Consider the following 21,223-nt stretch of genomic DNA (forward strand, 5'->3'; position numbering starts at 1 on the left):
TCTTTTATAAGTTGTAAGTTAATTCTTATACAGTCATTACTGAGTTTTTACGGTTTATGAAACAAGTCAAAAAAATTAAGGAGGGTGCGGATATGGTTAGATGATTTTATATTTATTTTATATATGTAATTACAGGGGTATATTGGTCTTTTAAGAACCTCATGGAGGTGCTGGAAGAAGTTATGAGGTGAAAAGAGAAATTTATTGAGTTCCGTCTAGTCCAGTTCCAATCTAGTCCAAAAATGAAATGGGCCTCCAATCTAGTCCAGTTCAAAAGTTGGGTCACGAGCCCAAATGATAGCCACACTTGTTTCGGTACCGAAGAGCGGTGCCGATCAACCAAAAAAAAAAAACAGGGAAAGAACGGTGAAATTCCATCGTAGTCCAGTGCTTGCAGGGAAGGTGGTCTCATCACGCTTCTTCTCGTTGTATGAGAACACAAGAGAGGGTTCTCACCTCAGTTTAGTTCAATTCTTAATCGTGCGGTGCGCATCAGCCTCTGCGTCTCCGATCCGAATCGGCAACTCGGTGAGTCACTCGTTCGATCTTGTTTTCAACTGCTTCTTCTTCTTCCCTCTTTTTCTCGATCTGTCACAATCGAGAAAGCTCCAACACTCAAATTCAAATCACCAAACTATTCCTCTCACAACCCTAACACTTCTATTTGCGTATCCCTCAATTCTTAGTTAAACTAATCGTATGTAATGCTTAATTCTCATCCACGTTACTACTCGTGCTATTTTCAACGTATTCAGCACTGGCTGCCTGTGCCAAAGTCAACCTAACTGCTTCGATTCTCTTATAATTACTGTTGATTTGAACTGTGTTGTATTTGGTCTCTTTTTATGTATTAAACGATGCGTGCATCGCATTGCTTTCTTCTCACAGGCTTGGTGATGGAACAGAGGTTTTGAGTTTTAATTGAATTAGAGCCAAGTGATTTGGATTGTTTTGTAATAACCTATGGGGACTGAAAATCCTGGTCGTCCAACCTTCCCTTCAAGGCCTTCTCCACCGCCTTTTCCTGCTGCACAGACAGTGACACCTTTTTCATCAACCGGTTCCGTGGTTGGATCAGAGCCTCCTTCTTTTCGGTCCGCTCCTCCGGCTCCTCCGCCGCAAGCTGCCACGCCATTTTCCTCAGCCGGACCTGCTGCAGTTAGACCAGGGGCACCCAGTTTTAGGCCTGCACCGCCAGGGAGGTTCAATGATCCGTCAGTGCCTCCTCCTCCTCCTCAATCATCCAATGCCCCGCCGGCTGCTGGACCCTTTCAGCAGTTTCCGGCAGCGCCCTTCGCCCCGACAACGCAGCCACGTGCTCCTCCTTTGTCTATGGGACAACCATCATTTCAATCTCCACCTAGTCTAGCACCGCCATTTGCCACGTCTCTTCCAGCTCAGCCACAGATGCCTTTTGTTCCAATGGGTTCTCCCTCACCTCAAAGTGCTGCTCCTGCGCATATGGGTTCAAATGTTCCTCCACCTACATTTCAGCCAGCTTTTCCTGGGTACCCGAGTAAGCAGACTGGTCCTGAAATGCAAGGTCCACCTTTGCATTCCTCATTCCCTGCTAATCAAGGAAATTTTGGGCCTGTTCCACCTGCTGGAGCTTCTCCTTTTTTGTCTCATCAAGGAGGTTATGTTTCATCTCCCCCAGTGGCTCCTCCGCTTGGTATCCAGCCAATGCAGCAGCAACCTGGATCTCTGCCCCCTATGAGTAATGTTCACGGGTTGGCAGAAGACTTCAATGCCCTCACAATGCAAACTCGTCCTGGAACAATGGATCCATTATTTGACCCCAAGGAACTTCCAAGGCCATTGGAAGGTGATGTTGAGCCAAAGAATTTGCTTGACATGTATCCCATGAACTGCAATCCCCGGTTTCTACGACTCACGACCAGTGCCGTACCAAGCTCCCAGTCCTTGGCTTCTAGGTGGCACCTTCCACTTGGAGCAGTTGTATCTCCGCTTGCTGAACCTCCTGATGGGGTTAGTGCTTCTGTACCCTATTTGACGAGAGAAACATACTGGTCATGTAATTTGCAAGTATTCACTATTTGTTGTTTTCAGGAAGAGGTGCCTATAGTTAATTTTGCTCCAGCTAGTGTTGTTCGCTGCAGAAGATGTCGCACATATGTGAATCCTTATATGACATTTACAGAAGCAGGAAGAAAGTTCCGTTGCAACGTCTGTACCTTGCTTAACGATGGTACTATTTACGTTCATAACCTCATCCTTTACATTTGAAAAATAAAATGTCATAAAATAGTTGGAATTTGGTCTTAACTCAAGTACTTTTGGTCTGCACACTTTTATCCTGAGAAAAGGTTTTCTCGGAGGCTCTGAAAATTCATTAATTTCTGCCAGTATCACTTGTGTTATATTGGATGTGCCCACTGGTGCATTTCATAATAGAATGCACATACTTCACCTGCTTACCTTTGCAAGGTAAGGTTTCAGGGCCATAGGGGGACTAAACTTGCTCTCTGGTTTTTGCTACTCTACATATTCATGTCAGTTGTGCTGTTGTGTGTTTATTACTATCATGATAAATGGACCGTAGTATTTATGCTACATGATTAAAAATTTCTGTGAAGAAAATTACTTGTTTTTGACAAATAAATAATATCATGCATATTGTAATTGGTTGAATAGTATATTTCTTATGATGTTAATAAATTGAGTGTTATGTACAGTTCCTAGTGAATATTATTCACAATTAGATGCCACTGGAAAAAGGGCTGACATAAATCAACGGCCTGAGCTTACAAAGGGGACTGTAGAATTTGTTGCCCCTGCTGAGTATATGGTGCGGCCTCCTATGCCACCAGTGTATTTCTTCCTCATCGATGTTTCCATATCTGCAGTTAGAAGTGGCATGATTGAGGTAAGTACTTTACTTCTGACACAATGTGCAACTTGTACTGCACTTTGATAGAGTTCTTTTTATGGAAAAATAATAAATCATAGTATTGGGTAATATATTGCCTTATTTTTGTGTGTTAAATGAGTCATAGTACTTGATTCATATAATATTGATTCCAGTTACGAAGAAGAAAATAGTTATCCTATAATGTACTTTGCATTAGATTAGTTTATTTAGATGAGAAGGTTATCTGCTCACTAGCAAACTTATGTGGTTTAGGTTTTCATTTTCACTAAAATTTATACGTCATATCTTTTAGATGATTGTTCAATTCTGTTTCCTTTTAGTGACTATTGACTGCTGAAACACACAATAGTTGTTTGAGTTTATTTCTTATGTATATTCGAGGGTTGCATGTTTGCCTTCACATATTATGCTTTATGAGCATGCATGAGTCATTTGGGCATGATTACTTTTTGTGTAGAATGAATTTTCAAAGAATTTCTTTTAGAAGAGTGAGAGCTTTTAGGATATTTACCAAAGTGAGTTTTGTAGAAATGAGTTTCTTTTAGATATTGTGTCCACCAATTGTCATATATTGCACATAAAGTGGAGGTGTTGACAATGAAATTTGTCTAGAAGTAACATTTAGTCATTTACTTATTCACTAACATTTTCCCGTGCAACTTTGGGTTGTAAGATGCATTTTTGCATTTGAGGTTACTTAATAACCAATTCGTCCCAAGTTCCAACTTCTAACTATTTTTCGGGTGCTTTGGTTCACTTTGTTTTGACTGCTGGTGTTACTGTTCTAACTGCAGGTTGTGGCCAATACAATCAAGTCATGCTTGGATGAGCTGCCTGGCTTTCCACGTACACAAATAGGGTTTGCAACTTTTGACAGCACAATACATTTTTATAACATGAAGGTTTGCAATATTGTTTGTATTGCTATAGTTTATAATATATGTCTGCCCCCTTCCCACTTTATACTAATTATTTTGTGTTTCATGCTTTTGCAGTCTTCCCTGACTCAACCACAGATGTTGGTAGTGTCAGATCTGGATGATATATTTATTCCGCTGCCAGATGATCTTCTTGTTAACTTGTCTGAATCAAGAAGTGTGGTAGACACCTTCTTAGATAGTTTGCCAACCATGTTCCAGGACAATGTTAACTTGGAATCAGCTTTTGGTCCTGCTCTTAAGGCTGCATTCATGGTTATGGTATGTTTGTCTGTTTTCAACCTTTGAGGGTGGTTTTCTTACCATAATAGCTTTTGCTAGTTTTTTTAAACAGGTAGTGAACTTAGTACATTGGATAAAAATTTGGTATTAATTGACACCAAGTTACATATAGCTACATGAAGTTTAAGACATCAAATTTTAGTGTAGAAAATGAGAGGATAGGCAACATTGAATGTTTTCAATGTGCAAACCTATTTTTCTTGAAAAAAAAGCTTCAATAGTAACCAGGAGAAGTATTGGCTGTGCTTTAATATTTTTGAACTAATATTAATGTATATATGTGGCTTCTATACTTTAATATCTATGAAGAATTGTGGTATGAATTGGGTAAGACCAGTGCTAGGTATTTCACATTTGTTTGGGCTTCTGTATGGAGTTCTTAATCTAATTTCAGGGACAAAAATACAAAATAGTCATGAATATTTAGAATTAGAATTTGGAAGTTCTAATTTATGGAATTGTGATAATTGTTTGAGTGTTTTTAGTGTCAATTATGAAGTTTGATTTTTTGTATGCATTAAGTTTCTCTGATTCAAGTTAATAATTTATTTATGTTGTATTTAATACACACTTGAGGCTAATGATGCTGTGTGATTCATCTAAAAAAAACTTTCCTAGTCTGATAAAGCGTCTTTTGTTTAATACACACTTTATAATTGATCAGTTATGTTAAAACAACCAAGTGCAGACCACCCAAATGTGGCATATCTCAAGATTTAATTCCCCAAACATTGCTGGGCACACTAAACTATGAGAAGGTTGCTTAATAAATCAAATGAAACATAGAGAAATAATTTACATTCCTTGCAAAATGGCGGCCCTATTGTTAGCTAAATTTAAGAGAACGCAGTCCATTGAGAATTTATTGAATTTTGTGTACATTTTTCCTACGCATTTAACAATGGTTGTCTTATACATTGCTTTGTTGTGCTTTTTTCGCACTTCTCTATGCAGAGTCAACTTGGAGGGAAATTGTTAATATTTCAAAACTCACTCCCATCACTTGGTGTTGGCCGTTTGAAGTTACGGGGAGATGATTCTCGTGTTTACGGGACTGACAAAGAACATGGACTGAGGCTGCCTGAAGATCCATTTTATAAACAAATGGCTGCTGAGTTTTCCAAGTACCAAATCTCAGCAAATGTTTATGCATTCAGTGATAAGTACACAGACGTAGCATCCTTGGGTAATTTTTTACATTTTTTTCTGAATTGTGCAATATTCTAATTCTCTTAGAAAGTGCCTCGCCTTTCTATTTGGATTGGAAGACTTCTGATTGATAAATCTGATGGATGATTCTTTATTGTTAAAAAATTGTTTTATGGTGTCTTGATCCCTTGATTTTATGGGCTTTTACAAAGTATGTTAAAATTTTCTTTGGTCTATAACAATCTTGCCAATAAATATCTTTGATTACCTGTACTGTACATAAATAGTCTGCACTTGATACATGAGATCATGGCTCTGGTATCCAGTTAAGAGTTCTATAGAGTTACTTCATCACTTTATTTTGAACACTGAATAATCTTAAATGAATGACTACCATATTTTCCCTTGATGGTGGTGCTATTGAAGACGCACAGGATTGAATGATTGTCGTATTTTGCCTTGATGTGTTGTGATTATAGATGTGTGGAATATGGAGATGTACTGTCTTCTATGGATGTAGTTTCAAAAAAACACTGACCTGTTAGTGCTTAAAAGAAATTAGCTGTAAATAGTAAACCCCCCACAAAAAAAAAAGTTATAATAGATTTTGTTTAAGCACTTATTTTCTTGGCATGCTAATGATCCTATACTTGAGAAGGTGAATTATATATTTATAATTTGCTGGCTATTTAGGAACTCTGGCAAAATATACTGCTGGTCAAGTGTATTTCTATCCAGCTTTCCAAGCAGCTATTCATGGGGATAAATTGAGACATGAATTACGGAGAGACCTTACCAGAGAAACTGCATGGGAAGCTGTAATGCGTATTAGATGTGCAAAAGGTCTGTGCATCCATTGTGTCTTGAAAATATTTTCCATCATTGCCTCCTTTTGTTTATTTTCTGTTTCACGCAACTTAGATAGAGTATGATATGATGTACATTGCTGATAATTACGTGTGTTTGTTTATAGGTGTTCGCTTCACAACTTATCATGGAAACTTTATGCTAAGGTCCACTGATTTGTTGGCACTTCCTGCTGTAGATTGTGATAAAGCCTTTGCTATGCAGTTATCACTTGAAGAGACATTGTTGACAACTCAGACAATGTATTTCCAAGTTGCATTGCTGTATCCTTTCTTTGATAATTCTTGAGATGAGTTCTAGGGCCAGTTTGTTTAAATATTACAAGAAGTGATTCTATTATAAAATAATCTGGTGATGATTTTTTTAGAGATTTGAAAGAAAAAAAGACAGAATCTAATTTATGCTTGTTTACAATCATAGGAATATATTTTTAGAAGCAGTTGATTTTATGAGAAGCTTCAAACTGCTTCTGATTTTAATCCGATTTTAAATTCTCTTCAGCTTGTTATTTTAAAAACTGGAATAAACACCTGACAAACTAAAAAAGTGATTATATTGAGAAAATAAAAATTGTAACAAATTGATCCCAAATTTGTACACTAGTTTTATTATTAATCATAATTTTTAATCTCATGTTTATGATTCTAGATCACTATATTGTAATGTAAGAATATTTATTATTTGAACAGTATTATAAAGAAGCAGAAATTGAGATTTGAGTTTTATCTTGGCGATTGACTGACTACCTAATGCTATCCTCTTATTCATTCTTTTACGCCGGCCATTTATGTTACTTGTTGGAATTGTTATTTTCGTGGTACATTCAACATTTATCCTTGTTTTGCATTGAAATATTGTTAAGTTATTCTTTCTTTCAAGAAATTACTCTTCATTTGAGATGCTGTCCTTAGACATTCAGTTATATTTTTGAAGAGTTTGTTTCCTTCCGAAGTACAAAGAAACTTATTTGATGTTATTTCTATCCTTTTCACTTTTGGTAGTTCATTCAGCTCATGGTGTCATGCTTTGTTTTACTAGTTCTTCTTCACTGTTTAACATTTTTTGGGATGTCTGTTATGCTTGGTATTCTTTTTTTGTCAGGATGTTTATGATGTGAAATGTTTTCTAAGCAAGTTGCATCCCTAACTACAAAATAGATATACTGCATCTTGTGGTGAAAGGCGAATAAGAGTACACACAATGGCAGTTCCAGTAGTTACAGAGTTGGCAGATCTTTATCGTCTGGCTGATACTGGTGCTATTGTATTGCTGTTAAGCAGGCTAGGTAGATTAATTGGACTTCTGGTCTAGTGACATTGTACATTATGGATGATAGCTGCTTGTTATCTTCTAAAACAGTTCCTTCATAATTGCAGCAATTGAGAAAACATTATCCCAAAAACTGGAAGACGCTCGGACTGCTGTTCAACTAAGAATTGTGAAAGCCCTCAGGGAATATCGGAATCTTTATTCTGTGCAACATCGTTTGTCCAACAGAATGATATATCCTGAGTCTCTAAAGTTCCTAATTTTGTATGGATTAGCGCTGTGTAGATCAACAACTCTACGTGGAGGATTTGGTGATGTTCCACTGGATGAAAGATGTGCGGCAGGACACATAATGATGACTGTATCAATAAAAGGACTGTTGAAACTTCTCTATCCAAGTTTGATTCGACTTGATGAATATCTTCTGAAGGTATAGATTGCTTCCTTGAAAAGTTACAAATAATATGGTTCAACTGTAAAATTCATAAATTATTTCTTCGTGTTCCAGGCATCTGTACAGGCTGATGACTTAAAAAGTGTTGAGAGAAGGTTACCTTTGACAGGGGAGAGCTTAGATTCTAGGGGCCTTTATTTATATGATGATGGTTTCCGTTTCATTATATGGTTTGGTAGGGTGATTTCACCGGATATAGCCAAGAATTTACTTGGGCCAGACTTTGCAGCAGAATTATCGAAGGTATTGTGTATTCCTGCCTTACAAAAATAGGTTCATAGTAGGTATTTTTCAAGGCAAACTAGAGTTTATCATCGGTTGTCACCTTGAGCAGCTAGTTATCACTTCGATCTCTAGTTCAAATTCATGTTGGTTGTCTTTTGGTTCTTATTTAAGTAAAATCATTATATGCTCTTTCTCTTGTCCCACCTGGTGTGTGTACAATGTTGACTCATGTTCATCTTGCATGCATGTAGTAAAAAATGACGTTTATCTTATATGCCAACTTTTTCTTTGATATTTTTGTGTTACAATAGAAAAGACATATTGTACATTAGCCATGAGATTTCAATTAAGTATAAAAGAAGTACGAAATACTATAATACGAGCATCATCTTTGTGATAAAATACTTAATTCCATGGTCAAATTGTGTGAGAAATTCATTGACAGTAGCAACCTAGCTGTCAAGCGGAGCAGTTTTTTATAAGTGTCAGCAGTCGCAATCATGGTGATAATTGCAGTCGTTTGTGGCACTACAGGGAGGCATTTTGAAATCCCATTTTACCCTCAACGTTGTTACATTTTGGGGGTTTCTTGGGGACAACATTTTCAAAACGGAAAAAAATAGATTAAACCTAATTGGAAGTAGTTTGCCGTGCTTCTTTCACCTATCTTACCCTTCTATGGGTTCTGCACTTCAGTCTTATCTGAACAGTACACTGAACCACCTCTGTCTTTTACTCCTTGCAACGGCCATGTCATCATCTCTAGGACTGGTATGAACAAGTCCTTTTTCCTCAACCTCCTCTTGTGCACTGGTGAAACCCACAGATGAAAACATAGACCACATTGGGAAGGAAAGTTTGAAAAATGTTAACGGGTGTTAGAAGTAGTGTGACTTGTGACTTTCTTTTTCCTTTTTTCGTCTCTAGTCTGACATTTGTTTTCTTATTATCATCCCTTGACCAAATCAATTTCTAGTCTATTTTATTACTTTTTACTTGTATGTTTGCTTTGCTTGAGAATGTGATCTATGACTTTTTATTGTTATACATACAAATATGTCATCAGTTGACTTTTTTGCTTTGTATTTTTTTAACATGTACATGGTATGGATTATTTTATTTAATTTGGTTAAAAAAATTTAAAATGGAAGCCATTCTGCCATAACATTTGTGCGGTTGTAATATTACCTTTTTGTTGCATCGATATTGACGGATATTATTCTTAACTTTTTGTATGGCCAATTCATAGCATCAAATCATGGTGAGTTTTACAATTGTATTTTGTCTTCCTCTTCTATTTATCTAATAAAAAACATCTGGTGCCGTGTGTATGCCTTGTTTGTTTTGACAGACTACACTCAGTGAGCATGACAATGAAATGTCAAGGAGATTGATGAAGTTACTTGAGAAGTTGAGAAATGCAGATCGTGCATATTACCAGTTATGCCACCTTGTGAGGCAAGGTGAACAGCCCAAAGAAGGGTTCCTCTTTCTTGCAAACCTTGTTGAGGACCAGATGGGTGGTAACAGTGGGTATGCTGAATGGATGTTACAGATATCCCGGCAAGTGCAGCAATCATAATATATAGGTATGGCTTGTATTCCATTTTAGAAAAAAAATAATTAAATCTTGTGGTTTTTCAAGGTATGTTATGAATGGAGGACACTGAATTTTACAATATGAATATCCAGTATCTTTGACTGACTATTATAGTATTATTCTTGAAAAACTGTTTTAGTGCCTTGAAGGCAGAGCTTATGTTTTAAATTTCTATAGAATGATCTGAATATAATCACTTATCAACTTTATATACTGATTCATTCTTTTGGCAGCTTCCCTGGCTAAATAAGCAGTGTTTGAAGTCGGGTTTTATTATTTGTCTCGCAAGTGAGGAGCATTTCTTTCTACATTGGAAATATATTGAATCTATCCTTTCTGGTGGTGGGACAAGCATCCTTGACCTGGCTAAATTGATCGTGACTTGTGAGTAGGGTGCTTTTGGGAGATTGTTGATTCATCCGGAGATGTATCGATTAGGTTAACTACCACAGATTGAATTTAAACATGTTTTCATGTCTCTGATAGAGGAAAAAGGGGAACTTTTTGTTTTTGTTGTTTTACCTAGTGAGATAAATTGTCATTTTCTGTCTTATATTTCCTTTTGTCGTCATCTTATGGTTGATTCTTTCATTGTAGAAAAAGAAAGTAGATAGAGAACTGAGAAGAGATGGCATGTCAAATCAGTCTTGCGAAATCGTAAATTTTGATTGTTGACAATTGTTATTTATTCTGATATGTAATGCTGAATCATTTTTTCTTTCAAATTTCAATTTTTTTTGGTACATAAAATTTTAGGGAAAGAGATGGTGCCTCTGGGCACCTGCAGACAAATTTCATTAACTACACCCTAAGACGAGTGGACACTTGATTTTGCAATATGTAGGTAAAAGTATTTTATTTTAAATATTTTTAAATTTTCATATTTTTTACACTGTTGTAATTTATGCAAAAATAATTGTATATTTTCACTATCTTTATAATTCATTTTTATATTTCTATTAATATTAATAATCTTTAATATATAAATATTATTTATTTTATGTTAATATTAATAACACATACTCTGATAAAAGTACTGATCATTCTTTCGTCCATTATTGTTTTAACATGATAATAATAATTTGATTGTGGAATGATGATTTTGTGTTGAATAAACTAGAATCAAAATGACTTCATTTTTCCACTTAAAAATAAACTAGAACAACAATTTATTATTTAATTAATATATTTTAATAAAATCCTTATTATTATTATTATTATTAAAAGGAGAGAATAGTATATATATATATATATATATACTATTTTAGTCGTGTGGTCTCCTATGGAAGTTACCTTAATGAAAAACATACAATTGATTAAAAAAAACATAAGATTTTTTATTGATAGGGTCCGTACAACATACTTCCCACAAGCGAGATTAATCAGCAATCAAACATTATATAATGCATTTCTAAGCATAATCAGCAATCAAACATCATATAATGTATTTATAAGTATGATCCAACTTTCTAATTTGATCCAATAACAAAGAGTTCATAAAAATAATATAAATAGTACAAATTTCAATATTTAGGATACCAAGTACCAAATACTAAATTTTGATTTGAGCGTCGTCCTTTTACAAGGACCATCAACTTGGACTAATGGAGACTGAGAGGTAGAACAACGAGAAAGGAGAAAACAACCCGCTTTGAGAGAAAGGAAGAAAGGCTTGACCGACCAACCGATGAGCAATCATTCTCTTAATTTCAACTCCTTTCGAGAATAATTTTAAACTTTAAAAGAATACAAGTCCTCCTAAAAAGCATAAATAATAAGCATATTTATTAGATTATATGTTGTATTGGACTAAATTTGGTACAAAAACCTTGTTAGCTAATTAGATACTAATTTAGAAACTATTTAACAATAATAGAAACTAATTTAGAAACCATTTTTTTTGTCTCAAATGGTTTCTAATTTAGTTACTATAGCAACTAATTATTTTTAGTCTCTAAATTTGGTTTTTATTCAGTGTAAAAATATATATAAAAGTATGAGTTTTTTAAAAAAATTTAAAATTCTTTATTATGGCACATGTGATATTAGGTCTTGTAACGGAATTGAACATGTTTTTAGAGCAAAACCCACTATTTCTAAAAATGATGCATTGAGAATCACAAAAATACTGTGGTATAAAAAAAAATGTAGTCTAAGAAAAGTAAAAAAAAAAAGTTTTACCACAATTTTATCCACAAATTTGAATCCATAAGTAAATTCAACAATATCTACATATATTACTCACAAATTTAAATCTATTGGTAAATTTTACATTATTCACAAAATATTATTCACAGATCTAATTTTGTAGATAAATTCAGCTTTACATACAAAGTATTATTCATATCTATAGGTAAATTTTACATTATACACAAATTTTATTCACGAATCTATATCCAAAAGTAAATTCAATATTATTATTAATTATTAATATAAATATTTTATTAACAATATTAATAGTATTAATAATATAAATAATCTTAATAGTTTTAAAATTTTTAATTATATAAATAATATTAATTATAATAATTATATAAATAATTATATAAATATTATTATAATATGAATAAATATAAAATCATAATTAATATTAAAAAATAATAATTATAAATAATGATCCTATGCATACTATTACTATTATAAAATTAATAATATTAACATAATAATATTAATAATATTTAATAATAATTAATAATATTAATAATATTAATAATATTATTCATATTGATATTATAAATATTATGAATATTAATAATATTAACAATATTATTATTAATAATAATAATAGTATTATGGTTAATATTATTATAATAATTAAAAATAATTTTTTTTATTAATTTAAATAATAATAATAGTAATGAAATTAATTAAAATAAATGATATTAAATATAGAAATAGTATTAATAACTTTTATATTATTGATTGTATTAATATTAACTTAACTTCAAGCCTTTAACATTAATAATATTTATAATAACATTAAAAATATTATTATAATATAAATATCTATGAAATTATACCTAACATTCATAAATAATAATAATAATAATAAATAATAATTATAAATAATAATCATAACTAATAAATATATACTATTACCATTATAAAATTAATAATGTTAATATAATAATATTAATAATAATATTTAATAATATTAATGATATTATTAATGTTAATATTATAAATATTATAAATAATATTAATCATAATATCATTAATAATAATAATAATTAGTATTATGATTAACATTATTATAATAATTAATAATATAAATGATGTTAAATATATGAATAATAATAATAATAAGACTGAGCCACACGCTGACGTGACTCAGTCTCCCTGTCCCTGACCGAGCTGGCCAAAACACACGCGAACAACCTGAACGACCGATACATATAGCCATTAACGATCAAACTAAGTTCAGTGAAGCTAAACTACCATTAAGAATTAGGTAATGCAACCATAAATGTGATTCATTTCATTAATCAAATCCAATGAGGTAAGCCCATTAAAATAATATAAATAGCACACATTCCAATGAGCAAAGTACGTCATTATTACTGTACACTTACTTGAGTTCCGAACACCCTTTACTGACTTGAGCGTCGAAGTGCCTTCTGAAGGTACTTCCCCCGTTTGGCATTCACCCGAGATCGAGAATCGAAGGAGTAGCACGAATGCGAGAAGGATCACAATGAAGCCCTAACAACCTGCCCGAAGGAAGGAGGAAGACGAAGACTTCAATAGTTTTCTAGATCTCATCTTCCTAGTAGGAACAATATATAATAATTGTTAATAATAATTCTAAAAATAGACATAAATACTATTTATAAATAATAATTGAAAATAAAATAAAAATTCAAATAAGAATTAAAAATAAAATATGTTGAGTTACCTATGGATTTATACCCGGATTGAAGTTAGTAAGTAACTACTATTTCCGTTATTCACGGACCCACTATCCTTAGGTAAATTACCTACGCCCCCATTATATACTAATTTTGTTTCGTAGGCAGTGCAGATTTACTTACGGATTTTAAAGGTTACTTACGAAATTCTTTCGATAAATTAATTTTTTCTTGTAGTGAAAATTATTGTAAAATATATTTATTGAAAATATTAAAGTGAATATGTGTTTTTAAAAAATATATGACATTGTGGGGATCACACAAAATAATTCAAGAAGCTCTTTCATAAATATTTATTAAAAAACGTCTGAAGTTAAATTTATTAGAATGCAGAAACAAAAATGAATTAAAGTTTTTTAAAAATTTATTGACATGTCATAATAAAAACAACGTGGGAACCACAAAAATGATTTAAGAAACTTCTGCCTTGTATGAATTTTCACATCTATTTAAACTCCATCCTAATGGTCTAGTTTTATCAAAATCCATTATCTTTTAAAACAATTGCTTTGTTTTCTCTCTATCTCTAATTTTCATTGGTTGTGTAAAAGTTTAACTCTTGGGTTTTGGGGTTTGAGAGTGAGTCATGGGGTTTCAAAACTTGACCCTAACTTGTATGATGATATTGTGCATTAGTGTATATGTGAATTGCATCGATAATGTTGAACCTCATAATGAAACAGTTTCCCAAAGACCTAATGGTTTCATTCAACGAAATGGCAACCGTTTTTTTCTTAATGGGAAGCCACACTACTTCAATGGATTCAATGCCTATTGGCTAATGTCTTTTGCAGCCGATCCATCTACAAGTTCTAAGGTCACCACAGCTTTTCAAGAAGCTTCCAAATATGGTTTAAACTTAGCAAGAGCCTTTGCATTCAACGATGGAGGAGGTTACAAAGCCCTTCAAACTTCACCTGGCATTTATGACGAGAGTGTTTTCAGGGTATACTACATCTTATCTTTCTTGCCCTTATGCTTTTCTCATGCACACATGCTTCTACATTTGACTTGATTATTTAAATTTATGTTTGTGAAATGGTATTGCAGGCATTGGATGCTGTGATATCAGAAGCAGGAAAATATGGGTGTCGATTGATTCTAAGCCTGGTAAATAATTGGAAAGATGCTGGTGGAAAGCATCAGTATGTTGAATGGGCAAATCAACGTGGACAGAAACTAAGGAGTGAAGATGACTTCTTCTCTAACTCCCTCACTAGGCAATTCTACAAAAATCATGTCAAGGTATAAGGATCATAAATATGCTGATCATGCATTCACAATATTTCAGTTACTGTGATTTTTAATTAATTACTGTAACTCATGCAGACTGTGTTGACAAGAAAAAATACAGTGAGTGGAATATTATACAAGGATGACCCAACCATTTTTTCATGGGAGCTCATGAATGAGCCTCGTTCTTTGGACTTATCTGGGAAACTAGTTCAGGTAATTTGATTTTGTGTGTGATTGTGTAAAAATAAAGTGATATGATGTATGAAAAGAAAGTTTATTAACTTGCAGGATTGGGTGAGCGAGATGGCTGCTTATGTGAAGTCCATTGACAACGTTCACTTACTGCAAGTAGGGCTGGAAGGATTTTATGGTAGATCAATGGCAGGAAGACTAGAGTACAATCCTGGATACGAAGGAGGAACTGATTTCATTTCTAACAACCTTGTTCCTGAAATCGATTATGCCACCATTCATATCTACCCTACATGGTATCCTACATCCCTCTTAATTAACATTATACACGTATTCCTAAATTGTCCAATCTTATATATTTGTGTCTCGTGCCTTACATTATTAAGAATACATCTGGAAAGTGTCAGTGTCCATGTCTAGTCTTCGTGTCGGTTTTAATGTGATATTTAATCTTCGTATCTTTGTGTCACTACATAGAATATGTAACATTTCTATCCATATATTTTCATTTTTTCTTCACATGTCTGAATTGATGGTTGCTTTTGGGATGCAGGATGTGGAGGTCTAACCAAACAGCCCAAAATGCGTTCATTGAAAGATGGATTAACATTCATAATGAAGATTCAGATAAGGTTTTACGAAAACCCATTCTTATTACGGAATTTGGGTTGTCTTCAAAAGTTCCAGGATACACAGTTGCGAAAAGGGACAAATTCTATGCAGAAGTATTCAATAGGATATATTTTAGCGCTAGTCACAGGGGAGCATGCGCAGGTGGAGCTTTTTGGCAACTTTTTGTCGAAGGAATGAATAACATGCGTGATGGTTATGAAGTCATCTTTCAAGAGACTCCTTCCACTACCCATCTCATATCTCAACAATCTTTTAGGATGTCACATATTCGATAGTCATATGTCGTAGAACCATTCTGTTAATCAAATAATAGAAACATGGCTCTCTTCAAGTTTTCTAGTATTTGGTTCCCATAAATTACTCTCTACTCTGTCTTAATCTTATTTTCTTATTTTCTATTTCAACAAATCAAAGTTTGGGTAAAATAAACTAAGTGTACACACCAAATTAAGGTAAGCTGAGGGATAATATAACTAAGAAAAAGAGAAGATGAAGGTGAAAATTAAAGTGTGAAAATTTCAGATAATTTTATTTCCATAAAGCAATTGGTTCTTATTGGTGGACCTTCTTTCACTAATGATCTTCTCTACGAGTGATGATATGTTGATCATCTTGTACTATATTACAACTCCAAACATAAATAATTACTATATTACAATTTTCAAAATAACATTTTTCCTTCTTCTGTTGAGTTTATCACTTCTCAATCATAGTGAATGAGTGTAATTAAATACTTATGAGTGATCCAATAATATATGACATCATAGATAGTTATAAAATGAAAATTGTTTCTACAAATTAACCCCATATATCTAGTTATGTGGATCTCCAAGAACAATTTAATAACTAACTAAAATTACATTTATCATCACTAATCACAGTTTAACAAGTAATTCAAATTAGTTTTATCATTACTAATCATGATTTAATAACTAATTAAAATAAAAAGTTATTAAAGCATTAATCACAATTCAATAAGTAATTAAAATTATTTTTATCATTACTAATCATAATTTAATAAGTAATTAAAAATTTATTAAAACATTAATCAAAATTTAATAAGTAATTAAATTATTTTTATCATTCCTAACCATAATTTAAAACTAATTAAAATAAAAAATTATTAAATCATTAATCACAATTTAATAAGTAGTTAAAATTATTTTTATCATTACTAATCATAATTTAATAACTAATTAAAATAAAAATTTGTTAAAGAACTAATCACAATTTAATAAGTAATTAAAGTTATTTTTATCCTTGCTAATCATAATGTAATAACTAATTAAAATAAAAATTTATTAAAGCATTAGTCACAATTCAGTAAGTAATTAAAATTATTTTTATCATTACCAAACATAATGTAATAACTAATTAAAATAAAAATTTATTAAAACATTAATCACAATTCAATAAGTAATTAAAATTATGTTTATCATTACTAATCATAATTTAATAACTAGTTAAAATAAATTTTTATTAAAACAATCGTAATTTTCATCACGTTTCAACGAAATATGTCTTAAGTCTATGCTTATATCTTTTCACTATTCTTTTTATAAAATTTTTCTTATTAGGTATCATTATTCAACTTGACATCTCAGCTAAGCAAACAGTAAACACCTCAAATAACAACAATCATCTATCATCTGTAATTAGATGAAAAATATGGAGGACTAGACCAAAACTCATATACTAACAAAAACGATATGTATATAGACTATACATATTCATAAAGAATTCTAAGAACAGACTAGATGGAAGTCTATTATACCAATGAAATGGTTCTCTATGAATAAATCCTAAATTAGCTAATTTATCAGCACATGCATTTCCTTCACGAAAAATATGAGTAATCCTAAACCTGATTTTCCCACAGTAAACATAACACAAACCAATGCAGAATCACATTCAAGCCAGACATTAGTAAGCCTCATCTTTTGAGCTTCCTCCATAGCATGTATAACTCCATAAAACTCAGCAACCATAGCAATTTGAACTTCAAAAAACGCAGAGAAAGCACTAATACCTCTACAAGTAGCAAAACCAAGATACCCTTAGCAGCCCCATCAATATTAATTTTAACCTAGTCTGGTGAAGGAAACTTTCATCTAACTGGAAGAGGACGAAGAACTTTACCACAACGAGTACTAATACCCAAAAACTTAATCACGTTGAAATCCAACCAATCATTCTTCATTGAACCTTTAGATGAATTTCCCACCAGACAAATTAAGTCTTTAATTACCGAAATAGCCCTAGAAACCTCAATCTTATCCTAAAATATAGCATAATTTTTCATACGCCATATCATCCAAATAGAAAAAATTATCACAACAAGCTTAATCAATTTAACCAAAAGACTACCATCACTCTTAATAAAAGAAATAAGAGCATTCTTATTAGAGAAATGAGAAATAAGAAAAATTTGTCAAACCCAACTCCAAATATGCAAAACATTAGAAAAGTCGTCAATGAAAAACTTTTGAGAGTACTATGAGTTTTGGAAGACAGAATAGATGAATACCAAATGAATCTACCCCAACCACATGTAACTCCGGGTTCCAAGAAAAAATATATATTTTCAGTATTTAACTGAAAAGTTAATTTAAAATAGAATTTTAATTATAAATAATTATTTCAAAGTTTAACTGAAAATAATTATTTAAAATTTTCAGTTATAATTAATTATTTAAAAATTATTAATAACATCAATAAATAAATCATTAGTTTTGTTTAAAAGTTTCAGTTTTTTCAAAATATAACTGAAGAGTCAATGTATATAATACATAAATAATTTCAATTTTTTTGCAATTAATTTTCTCAAAAAAAATTATTTCTACAAATAGAAAACATTTTCTGTTTTATTATTTAAAGGAAAAAATAAACTTTTATTAGCCAAAACATTCTATTTTGTTTACTTTGATTTCCATGAAAATAGCTACTAAGCATCACACACACAAATATTCTTATTAGATATAAGAATTGAATGGAGGATTTAACTCCCATATTGAGGGTGGCATTCCTATTAGAGCATATAAAAAATTGGTATATGAAAAATGCTATTATGGTCAGAGATTTCACTATAGTTAAGTAATAATTAAAATAGTAGAAATTAATCATCCACAAGTCAAAAGAAACTTTACATTGATAAAATGGTGATAAAAGGACGTATATATAGTGGTTAGGCCGACATCGAGAGGTCATCGACATAATAAAAATTAAAATAAAATAAATTGATAATAGAATAAGAAAACATTATATTAAAATTTCATAAATAGGTCCAAAAATATTTACATTATATTTAATAATGGTAAGGTGCAAAGAGTAAAAGTTCAATTAAGTCAAAAGTCCAATAAATGAGTACTATAAATACAGTGTTTTATATTTTAATAGGTAAGTAAATTGATTTTATCTGATAATTAAACAAACTAATTCTGACTTTATTATCGGAGCCCTTGCAGGGGATACACACACTCACTCCACCCAAGAGTTGATTCTGAGCCTAGAAGCAGAGAGTTGAACTTGACCAAACAAGACGAGTGAGAGCTCATATCCCACAATCGATAATCAACCCAAAATACCTTGTAGCCGAAAACCCAAAATACAGTGAAAGTCTAAGATACTGAAAAGAGGATAAACAAGACAAGTGAGAGTCCATATCCCGCAACTGAGAACCAGTCTAAGCCCAACCCAATAGACCTTGTAGCCGAAAATCCAAAATAATAATGAAAGTCCAAAATACTAAGAAAAGAAGAAGAATACTAATTATTTGTAAGAACGACAATTACAATATCTATAATTGTTATACAATACATACTAATTTCTTATTAGAAGTAAAAATAATTTTGAAAATAAATATGTGTGGCTACCTGTGAACCAACCTTTGGATTAATTGGCCAAAGTGTCAACTCTTGTACCAGAACACAAGAGTTTGTCTAACTCTACTAATGCATTTTATAATGCTTCAATTGACCATCTACCTACCATTTTGGACTAATATCGCAAGATAACTTCATTTTGAAGCTGAAAATTAATGTCCTAGATTGTTTTTTCCAGATTATAATGGGAAATGTCGAGAAACATCGCATGATTCTGTTTGTCTCTAAATTTTACGTATTTGTCAAATAATGTTCTTTAAGTGCCCCGGTAATAGGATCTTCTTCTACTTTACCAATGATTTCAAACATTAAATAAAAGATAATATACGTTTATTTATTTATTTATATATACACCAACATTTTCACATACGATATCCAAATTATACGAACAAATTCGAGTACTAAAATGTGTAATATAATATTATACAAAATTTACCCAACATGTTATTCTTAGTTCTTACACCTGTTTACCCATTATGAGCAAAAGTGAAGTCTAAAAGAGTGAGAACAAAATCTTGCCGTAAAAGTTTGTAAAGGGACAATAAAGAAGAGTGAATATAAAAGTTTAGAGAACAGGTGTGAAAAAGAAGAAAAAAAATATAATATCTAAAATATATCTCATTACATAATAAATTGGTTTTATTGTAGTGAGAAATCGAATTTGTACAATTTTTTAAGATGAAAAGAGAGAATCAAGAAAATAAACAAAAATGGGATAAAATAATTAATAAACTGAAAAAGAATAAAAAAATAGTGAATAAACATTGCAAATGAATTGTTATAATTCAGTGTCCTCACATGTTTGTAATCTATCTATTATAATAATAAAAAATGGTAAAATGAGTTAATTTTTTTTCGTATAAACTCTTTTAGCTTACTTTTATAAATAGGTTAAAATTTTCATTCCACCAAACAATTTTAACCTGTCTCACCTGGAAAATAGGTTGTAGTTGAGTTTGAAAGGAAAATTCATCAATTTTTTTTCTTCAACTATAAACTAATAGTATTTTATACTTTTACTATTATATCTATATTTTATTAAAAAATATTTTAGATGATGATGATTTTTGCATGGACGAATGATTTTCTTAAAATAAAAATATTTTGTAGTGGTTTGACCCACTCAGTCACTAACCAACCAGTTTATAAAAATAAATAGCATGTTTAAATATTCAACCAGTTTTAAAAAAGCGATTAACTCATTAACTCATCTTCTTGTTTCGATTTTGGCAAATCGATGTTGGCGAGGTAGGAGGAGTTGGTGGATTTTGATATTTATAATTTTTGGACATTTTTCTTTCTTTAATTGTCTCAATCTGTCTTTGCTTTTCGTTTCATTTCCTATTTTAATGAGAAATTCAATTTACTAAGAATTTTTGTACCACAGACTCTCTTTTTTTCTGTAAAATACAAACTTAACCTTTGAAGAATGTAATACTTTTAATGATTGTACGTACTAAAATTTAAGTAAGTTTATTACACGTTAATACGTAATATTATATTCCACATCATGGTAAATTGTTAACTAAATTGACTTACATAAAATTTCATAGACTAAATAATATACAAAAAAGTATTTAAGTATAGCAAAACTCTTCTAACCAAGTATTGAAGGTTATGGTTAACTATGTTGCATCATGGTGATTAGTTTGCGAACCATGATACATTGAGAATTATTTTTTTTTCTAGGACATCA

The 21,223-nt window shown here is 31.5% G+C and overlaps 2 protein-coding genes across 3 annotated transcripts; both read left to right on the forward strand.

The window, feature by feature from the left end:
- The first annotated feature begins 303 nt into the window (after nt 1–303).
- LOC137814889 (protein transport protein SEC24 A) lies at nt 304–10,402 on the forward strand. 2 transcript variants are annotated; one of them, XR_011081692.1, is made up of 15 exons: nt 304–528; nt 889–1,989; nt 2,071–2,209; nt 2,697–2,887; nt 3,688–3,795; nt 3,889–4,092; nt 5,068–5,299; nt 5,956–6,105; nt 6,236–6,392; nt 7,287–7,414; nt 7,506–7,828; nt 7,907–8,095; nt 9,429–9,666; nt 9,911–10,115; nt 10,275–10,402. XR_011081692.1 is itself a non-coding variant. In XM_068617822.1 (14 exons), exons 2-13 carry the CDS (start codon nt 964–966, stop codon nt 9,657–9,659), a joined length of 3,078 nt encoding a protein of 1,025 aa, XP_068473923.1. In that variant the 5' UTR covers nt 304–528; nt 889–963; the 3' UTR covers nt 9,660–9,666; nt 9,911–10,402. The 2 variants fall into 2 exon arrangements, 1 of the variants encoding a protein (XP_068473923.1); XM_068617822.1 differs by having other exon boundaries at nt 9,911–10,402.
- Nucleotides 10,403–14,084: 3,682 nt separating this feature from the next.
- LOC137816249 (mannan endo-1,4-beta-mannosidase 4) lies at nt 14,085–15,961 on the forward strand. The gene is made up of 5 exons (XM_068619327.1): nt 14,085–14,531; nt 14,636–14,830; nt 14,915–15,034; nt 15,110–15,309; nt 15,567–15,961. The coding sequence occupies exons 1-5, from the start codon at nt 14,172–14,174 to the stop codon at nt 15,919–15,921; spliced, it is 1,230 nt and encodes a 409-aa protein (XP_068475428.1). The 5' UTR covers nt 14,085–14,171; the 3' UTR covers nt 15,922–15,961.
- The last annotated feature ends 5,262 nt before the right edge of the window (nt 15,962–21,223 follow it).

The sequence above is a fragment of the Phaseolus vulgaris genome, chromosome 1 (assembly GCF_051622355.1).
Source record: "Phaseolus vulgaris cultivar YP4 chromosome 1, ASM5162235v1, whole genome shotgun sequence".
In the NCBI taxonomy this organism is placed as follows: domain Eukaryota; kingdom Viridiplantae; phylum Streptophyta; class Magnoliopsida; order Fabales; family Fabaceae; genus Phaseolus; species Phaseolus vulgaris.

Excerpts from the sequence above, each read along its gene's own strand:
- LOC137814889 (XM_068617822.1), top strand. The coding sequence starts at position 964 with ATGGGGACTGAAAATCCTGGTCGTCCAACCTTCCCTTCAAGGCCTTCT. Across the intron at positions 2,210-2,696 it reads CTGTACCTTGCTTAACGATG|TTCCTAGTGAATATTATTCA; the intron begins GTACTATTTACG and ends TGTTATGTACAG. Across the intron at positions 3,796-3,888 it reads TACATTTTTATAACATGAAG|TCTTCCCTGACTCAACCACA; the intron begins GTTTGCAATATT and ends ATGCTTTTGCAG.
- LOC137816249 (XM_068619327.1), top strand. The coding sequence starts at position 14,172 with ATGGGGTTTCAAAACTTGACCCTAACTTGTATGATGATATTGTGCATT. Across the intron at positions 14,831-14,914 it reads TCTACAAAAATCATGTCAAG|ACTGTGTTGACAAGAAAAAA; the intron begins GTATAAGGATCA and ends TAACTCATGCAG. Across the intron at positions 15,310-15,566 it reads ATTCATATCTACCCTACATG|GATGTGGAGGTCTAACCAAA; the intron begins GTATCCTACATC and ends TTTGGGATGCAG.